Source organism: Dermacentor silvarum, chromosome 1, assembly GCF_013339745.2.
Source record: "Dermacentor silvarum isolate Dsil-2018 chromosome 1, BIME_Dsil_1.4, whole genome shotgun sequence".
In the NCBI taxonomy this organism is placed as follows: Eukaryota; Metazoa; Arthropoda; class Arachnida; order Ixodida; family Ixodidae; genus Dermacentor; species Dermacentor silvarum.
Genome location: NC_051154.1, coordinates 267,319,600 through 267,327,949, shown reverse-complemented (window position 1 = coordinate 267,327,949; position 8,350 = coordinate 267,319,600). Strand labels below are relative to the sequence as shown.

General features: G+C 46.8%; 1 protein-coding gene across 1 annotated transcript; it reads right to left on the bottom strand.

The window, feature by feature from the left end:
• Positions 1–284: 284 nt before the first annotated feature.
• Positions 285–1,402, bottom strand: LOC119440156 (uncharacterized). Its single transcript, XM_037705094.1, has 2 exons — positions 467–1,402; positions 285–425 (listed from the first exon to the last, which is right to left on the bottom strand). The coding sequence occupies exons 1-2, from the start codon at positions 1,400–1,402 to the stop codon at positions 285–287; spliced, it is 1,077 nt and encodes a 358-aa protein (XP_037561022.1).
• Between the last annotated feature and the right edge of the window lie 6,948 nt (positions 1,403–8,350).

The window sequence follows — 8,350 nt, the reverse complement described above, 5'->3', positions numbered from 1 at the left end:
TGGTCGAATTGTAATTGTTTTCCAATTGCCTAATGTGCTCGTTGGCTGAAGCCAACTGTTGTTGTAACGATTTAACCAGCTCTGCTAGTTCCCTCACCTGAATGTCTTGAGGCCTGGCCGGCGTTGTGTTGTGTGCGGGCTGAGTAGTTGCTTCCTTGCGGGTTTGCCCTGAAACGTCGGTGGTCCAGGCCACGTTTTTGGGGGGTCCGTTGCTCCAGGCGTTCTTGTTGTTCATTGCTGGCTTAGCAGTTGATCTCTCCCGACTGCGGCTGCGGCTCTTCAGCTCAGGGAAGGGGTCTTGCCTGTTCCTGCTCTGGCTTCTTCCTCTCGATCTCGATCTTGATTGCCTGTTCCTGCTCTGGCTTCTTCCTCTCGATCGTGATCTTGATTGGCCTGGTGACTTTGATCTCCCGCGCTTGTTGGTGCTGTAAGAGAGCGATGTCTTCTTGTTGTTTATAGGTTTTACCGGCGCGAAGCGTAGCTTGCAACTCCGGCTGCCAGTGGGATGTTCGCCGTGGCATACTACACACTGTGGTGTACATGTCGGCTTTTCTCCTAATGGCGGTGGTGGATGTTCTCCTCCGCATCTTCGGCATTTTGGTGTTCCAGGGTCGGGCAGCGGGCATACGTCTGTGCGGTGGCCAAGCCTCCTGCAGTTGAAACAGGCCTCGGGTCTCTCTCTGAATGGGTGTACTTCTAGGGTGAAACACCTGAAGCGGATCGTGGCAGGAAGCTTTTTTCCCGCCAGGGTGATGACCAGGTGTCTTGATGAACCCAGTCTCCTGGCATTTACTATGGGGATGTCGGGGTTTTTCTTCATGAGTTCTGCTTGAAAATCATGGTCTGTTTCATCCGTGTAGGCCTTGTAGACTACGCCACGGATGGAGTCGTCCGGCGCTGGTACGTAGGTAGCCACTGGTAAATTCATATTGTACCTCAGGCTCTTCAGGACTTCCAGCGAGCGGTAGGCTTCTGCCCTGGTTCTGTCGGGTGTACTGACTGTAATGGTATTTTTAATAGGGTGGATTCTTATTTGGTCTTCTTCTTCTGCTCGGGCCGGGTCGACTTTGGCCGTGCTTTGGATGGCTTCCAGTATTGCAGCGAGGCCTATGTTCGCCAGGTTGATTGGGTGTCTGGGTCTAATTACAATTTTGTAATGTTCGCTTGGCAGCCTCGGCATGGGCCTCCGACGTGGCAGCTTCGGCGGGCGCGTAGCTTGCACGTGAAGCGCTGAAGTGCTGGCGTGTTCAGGCCTGGCCTCTGCGGGCTTGGACGCGGCCTTGCTGTACTTGTGTTGTAGATCTAAGGGGTCTAAGCTGCCCTGCATCGGTTTTGGTGTGACCCAGGTGCCGTCTTCAAGCTCCTCTGGGTCTATTTCCTCGCCTTCTACGGTGTACGGCATAGTATCTTGCTGTTCACGGTGGGCGAGCGTAAGTGATTCAAAAACGCTCACCGTTGGCACTTGTGGTTTCCGAATATGGTTTCCGTCTTGAATTCATCGGCACAGGGCTCAGGGTGTTGCTCCTCGTCGCTGCAAGCTGCCGCTCACCCGCCTCGTCGCCGCTACGCCGCCGATGGCACTGAAGCCGGTCAACTTTCGGTGATTTCTCGGAAGTGGAGCGGTCCACCCCCGAAAACTTGGTGTCTTCGGGTTCCTCTTCCCCTTAGGAAGACGGTAGGCACATTCTCGGGTAGTTCCACCCGAAAGTTACGCACAGAGACACCCAAAACGCAGGAGCTCGATGTCGGCAGCGACTGCGATGCTCACTTCTTCCTCGTCCTCTCAAGCACAATCTAAGGGCGACGGGACAACAGCTGTGCTGCTGCCTTACAATATATATATATATATATATATTGTGAGACGTCGGCCGATGCGATGCCTTTATTTCCGAGCAGCCGCCCGAGTCAGAGACGAAGCACCGCACGAGACAAAAGATGATGATGAGTCGTATGTACAAATGACGACGACGATATGCACAAATAGCACTCACACAAGATGATGAGTCGTATGTACAGATGACGACGACGATACGCACAAAATGCGCTCACAATATATATATATATATATATATATATATATATATATATATATATATATATATATATACCCTTTGCTAACAATTTTCTATTTCTCGCTTTATGGTGAACGCAATTATATCGACACTTCAGGCAAATTTTTGCTGTTGTCGCCATTATGTTCCGTATTAAATCCAATAGCCATATACATGAGCGACCCATACTATGTGGGTGCGGGAAAAATCATGTAACAGTGAGCCGAAAAGGATGGCGGCTTGATGGGCATTATCTTCCCACGCGCTCAAAATTCCGGTTAGTTGTAGGTCACGTGATCAAACGCGAATTGGAAGGATGGTACGAGTCTTCTCTACCCCTGCCGTAGCTGTGAATGACTGCGGTGTACCGAGTCTCCAGACTGTGAATTGTGCAATGTCAAAAAGACTATAGGTCATGTGCTCTGTGACTGCCCTAGGTACGTGCAAGAGCGTCAAAGGTTGAATAATGACCTTACGCGTCTCGACAGCCCACCGTTGTCGGAGGACGTTATTTTAGGCCCTTGGCCAGACACTCAATTAAGTTTCAAGGCCATGCAGGCGCTACTGAACTTTTTAAAAAGTACGGGCCTGGACTGTAGGCTTTGAGCATGCCAAAGTGCTTGCCATATGTTTCACATCCTCCTTCTCTCATCATCGTCACCCATCATGTGCCTCTTTCTTCCCTCTTTCTTTCCCTCTTCCCCTTCCCCCAACGCAGAGTAGCTGGCTAGAGGAATTTACCTCAGGCCGACCTCTCTGCATTTCGCATCATTAAACTTATCTCTCTCTCTCCTGTGCTCGGCTGACGCTTATGCGGCCCGCGTGCCATATCTAATTGTTGGTAATCGTTGGTGGATGCAATGATAAAGGGCGACCAGGGATGGCTGCTAACTTCATGCGCGCTGTCTTCCTTGCCGGGCTGTCTTTCCGCGCCCCTAGTGTTGCAGAGTTAAGAGATAGAGGTCATTGCAGATCACTGACAGAGGCCATCAGTAGTGGACATAAAAATAGACAGATATTGATGATGAATTTAATTTTTGGAATTGCGGTGAATCGCGCGGCTGTACGAACCATTCGCCTTCGTTGCCGGCGTTCATCATAATGCTTGCGTTGTGAAAGCGAGTGCTCGAGGTCATCCAGTGAGGTATTTACAGGTTTACATGGTCCGCGCATTACACTATGCTCACTATTTTAATTTTAGGTGAATGCTTACTATAATTTATGCGTATAACTTAACGTATAGACTCGTGTAAGGGCCGCACTTTTCTGTCGCGATTTTGACGGGCTTGTCATGGGACCGGGCCATTTGACCTCATTTTTGCAACTACGAGTGTGAAATCCGCCGTAAACCTCCGCGATCGCATCCTCTCGACATCCAGTAGCGCGCGCGAAAGTACGCGGCACACGACAACTTTTTCAACAAAACGTCGTTTTATGCACCGAAGCACAAAAGTATGAATAGAACAAATCATGGGCTTTTACGTGCCAAAACTACGACCTGATTACGAGGCACGCCGTAGTGGAGGACTCTGGAATAATTTATACCACATGGGGTTCTTTAATGTGCACCTAAATCTAAGTATACGGGTGTTCTAGCATTTCGCCCCCATCGAAATGCAGCCGCCGTGGCCGTGATTTGATCCCGCGATCTCATGCTTAGCAGTCCGACACCATAGCCGCTAAGCAACCACAGCGGGTAAGCACAAAAGTAACTGGAACGCCAATGCATTTCTCCGCAATGTTCGGGAATTAATATCTTAAAACTGGTGCCATCCTGAGAATTCGTTCCTAGTGCATCGGCCTTGCGAATTCCACGGCTATAATTTGTAAATTGCAACATGGGCCATACGTTAATATGTTAAAAACTTAATTGGTGAATTTTTTTTAATTAGTCGATTATGCATTTAAATCTTTTGTGCAAGTAACGTCCACCTCTTCGAGTAGACCAGCTCATGAACTAGAATCGTGCTATCTGCCACAGGCAACCTTTAAAACTTTTTTGAAAGTGTTTGCTGAAACACCCCGTATTTATGGCCTCTGAATGCAAGAGGCGATGTTTCCATCCCTAATGCGTAAATGTTGTAAACAATTAGAAGAGCTTTTTCTTTTTTTTTTTTGTCGCCAGTCGTTAGAATTGCCTACTGGAAAGAGAATCAAAATTGAGACACATATCACTCACGTGCTTTTCACACGCAGTTGATAGAAGACTCTGCCGAAGGGGTCACTGAAGTCTGCAAGTTTCTTTTTTTTTTCAGGGTCAAAAAAAGCACGCAAAGTAATTTGAAGTGAGGTGAAGATACATCAACATATTCATTCTCTAGGTATAGGCTATCCAATTATTTGGCTACCTCCTTCTCTTTCAAAAATATAATAAACTTTGCCCTGTGTATATATTAAAATATATTGTGTCTGTGCATGGTGTTCTCAGCGGAAATAAAAAAAAAATACGTTGAAGTGAGGAAACACGGATGAGGTAGCCGCCGCTGGTGCTTCTAATGCGCTTGTGCTCCTTTTGTCAGGATTTGCCGAAATAAAGCGAAAGTATAAATTAAAAGCCATGCACGTCCGCGCCAACATTGCTGCCGTAAGCTTTTAGCCACAACAAAAGTGAAAAGGTAGAGGCAACGCAAGAGAATCCTCAAATTATGTGGGTAACAGAACTCCGGTAATGACACTTTAGGGGCGGGGGTCCCTGCCCCCCCCCCCCCCCCCAGGGAAAGCTGCGGGGGGGGGGAGGGGGGGGGGCTCGAGCCCCGGAGCCCCCCCGTAGTCGGCGCCCATGGCTGACTGGGTAGTTGACATAAAGCTTTGGCTAAAGCTTAAGAGGACATGTAAAAGCGCTTTCGAAGCTCATTAAGCTTTGTCCAAATGGCGGTAGCAGCGTATATATGGTGCTTGTTCTAAAAATGAGGCTAAAAATGTATTCAGCTATTCAAGCTTTCCGCTTAGGAATTGAATCAGGATGAAAGAGGGAAAACTCCGGAGGGGGCTCGAGCCCCGGATTGAATCAGGGTGAGTGTGCTGAGCCCCCCCCCCCCTTCCCCCCCGTAGTCGGCGCCTATGAGTGGCAGGCGCCTCACGGCGCGCCCTTTGAATACGGCGACTGGGAGACGGGGGCTGTTATTGCCGATTTTGTTAGCTGGTTCTCGCTTTTTGTGCATGCACTAGTGCTCGATAAAGTATTGTTAAAGAAAACCCTGCGCGCATAAGCGCTCATTTAGAGAGCGCGTAGCTTTCTTGCGAGAACGTCGACACAGGCCTGCTGCATATTCGCACAACGACTGAGCGAGGCGCGCTGCAGTATTGTATAGCGGCCGTAACTTGTTACCTGTTCGTGGTGAGAGGCAAAGAAATGTACATGCGTCCGCATAACAATACCGCGATCTCCGTTACAAGTCGTGAACAATACATGGCATTTCGTTCATGGAAGCTCCGGCGAATGCGACCGGCATCCTTCAATCGAGAACTGCACGTATCGATGTTGGCACTGCGTCGCGTCGCCGCTTCCCGCATATTGTGCGCGCACTATACGACATTTCTATAAACGCTCTGGCCGGAACTGAACTATAAAGGCAGTTTTCTTCGTGCTAATTCTTTATACCTTAGTTCAGGTCCGCCGGTTTAGTGGATGCACGAATTCGTCGGCTGTGCAACGCGTATAACGTTCGCCGAACGATCAGATTGACACCGCATCAAACTCGATGTGGACGGCTGGCAAGGGCTGGCAATCGTGCATCATTTCAACTTCGGAAGTACACCTTGACTAACTTTGAGCTCCGTTAAATATACAGACAAGCAGAGCTACTGCGGCAATCGCATTGTCGGTACGATATTTTCTCATAGCGGTCGATCTCACGAAGGTGGGCAAACATTTTCGTTCGTAGCTCTGTAGTCGGAACGATCCCGCGACGCACTAAAAGTCTTCGGCGTCATTTTTCAAGCTCTTGCGGACCATTCGAGCTTTTCCGTGCACGGTAAAAGGCGAAAAAAGCGCGCAAAGCCGCTTTTTTCGCCGCAATTAAACACACTTTCAGGACCCGAAGGCACTACAGGAAAGAGCGGGATAATATATTTTATTTTAGTGATTTACAATGCACCCTGCAACGCCGAAGCATTATAGCAGGAGAGTGGGTACAACATTGAAGTGACGAGCAGTAACACAAAATCACAAGGAGGCAGGACAAGGGAGCAGTGTATCAAGAGCAGTAAAACAGAAAAGTAAACAATAGGTATTTACAATAGTACATTCAATGTATAGCAACTGGTTTGAAAGAACAGTAGCGTCACAAATCATTGATCAATGGCTGGTTTTGAAAGAACTGCACAATCACAAGTCATTAATTAACCCTAAAAACTCTTCACGAGAAGCACCCACAATTTCAACCGGCAGCTTATTCCAGTCAGAAATTCTACGGGGAACAAATGAATACTTCATATAGTTCGTTTTGCAGGTAATTTCACGTATCTTAAAACTGGTCAATCTTGTTTGAAATATAGTGGGGTGTTTTGAGGTATTTGTTCCTGTCGAGTCGCCCGTCGAGTCAGTGTATATTGAGTGTAGAAGTTTAACTACTTTGTAATTACCATTCTGCATACTTGAAGTATGCAGTAGAACAGCAACGAATATCACAAGGCGTCTTGTAAGGTGATCTTGAATTTTTCGGTGTCAGTGATGGCGGCAATGGAGGCGAGAAGGCCGCTCTATTTGGCGCTGGTTCTCGGCACTAAATATTTGCGATGCAAGTTAGTGCGACAAGCTTCTACACGTGCTTTGTAATTGTGGTCAGCGGGCGTTGCTGCAAAGACTTTAAGCAATTTTTAAAAATCGCCTTTGGCAGATAGCACAATTCTAGTCCTTGAGGTGGTCTACTCGAAGAAGTGGACATTAGTTCCACGATAAAGTGAAGTGCATAATAGACTAATTAACAAAAATTCACGAATGAAGTTTTTAATTATCTTCTGGCACTTATTGCGATTTACAAATTCTAGCCGGGAAGATCGCAAGGCGGATTCATCACTTGGAACGAATTCTCAGGATGACACCAGTTTCGAGATATTAATTACCGAACTTTGCGAAGAAATTCATTGGTGGTCCAGTTACTTTTCTGCTTCAATGCACAAAACCAGGCTTTGTTAAGAAAGTGCAAATACGACAGTGCGAATACACGCAAAGTGCCTCGAGCGGCCAGTCGCGCGGCAATTTTGCGTGCATTCGCGGACTTCTTTCACGCTCGGAAAAACACTTCTATACAGCACGTATTGAGCAACAGAAAGCTGTATCGGGAGTTTTTCATGTTGCTCTGCAATTTCATTATTTACACCTTTTAATCTAATTATAACATTTGAGAAGTTTATTAATTGAGACTAATTATGTAATTAGGCAGAATGCCAAAAATAATCTGAGTATCTCCAAACGATGGCAAACCTTACCTTGGTTCTGTCCAGCTACGTGACATTTGCATGTTTTTAAATCTTGGTGCCGTATGCACCCCAACCCACTTTTATTCTTCTGTAAATTTCTTTCTCGTAATCGGGGTCCCCTGTGAGTAATTGACCTAGATAAACGTAATCCTTTGCAGACTCTAGAGGCTCACTGGGGATCCTGAATTCCTGTTCCCTTGCCAGGACTATTGAACATTATCTTTGTCTTCTGCATATTAATCTTCCATCCCACTCTTACACTTTCTCTATTATGATCCTCAATCATTTGTTGTAATTCGTCTCCATTGTTGCTAAGTAGAACAATGTCATCTGCAAACCGAAGGCTGCTGAGATAATCACCGTTGATCCTCACTCCTAAGCCTTCCGAGTTTAAGAGCTTGAATACTTCTAAGCATGCAGTGAATAGCATTGAAGAGATTGTGTCTCCTTGCCTGACCCCTTTCTTGATAAGTACCTTTCTACTTTTCTTGTGGAGAACCACGGGAGCTGTGGAATATTTGTAGATATTTGCCAAGATATTCACGTATGCCTCCTGTACTCCTTGATTACGCAATGCCTCTATGACTACTGGTATCTCTACTGAATCAAATGCCTTTCATAATCAATGAAAGCCATATAGAGAGGTATATTGTACTCCGCAGATTTTTCGATTACCTGATTGATTACGTGGATATGATCCATCGTAGAATATCCCTTCCTGAAGCCAGCCTGTTCTCTTGGTTGACAGAAGAATAAAATTGGGTTGGAGTGCATACGGCAGACATTGCCAAATCCTGACTGGGTAGCTTACCACTGTCGTTTAAAAGAAAAGTGTACAATCATTGCATTCGACTGGTGCTAACATATGGGGCAGAAAT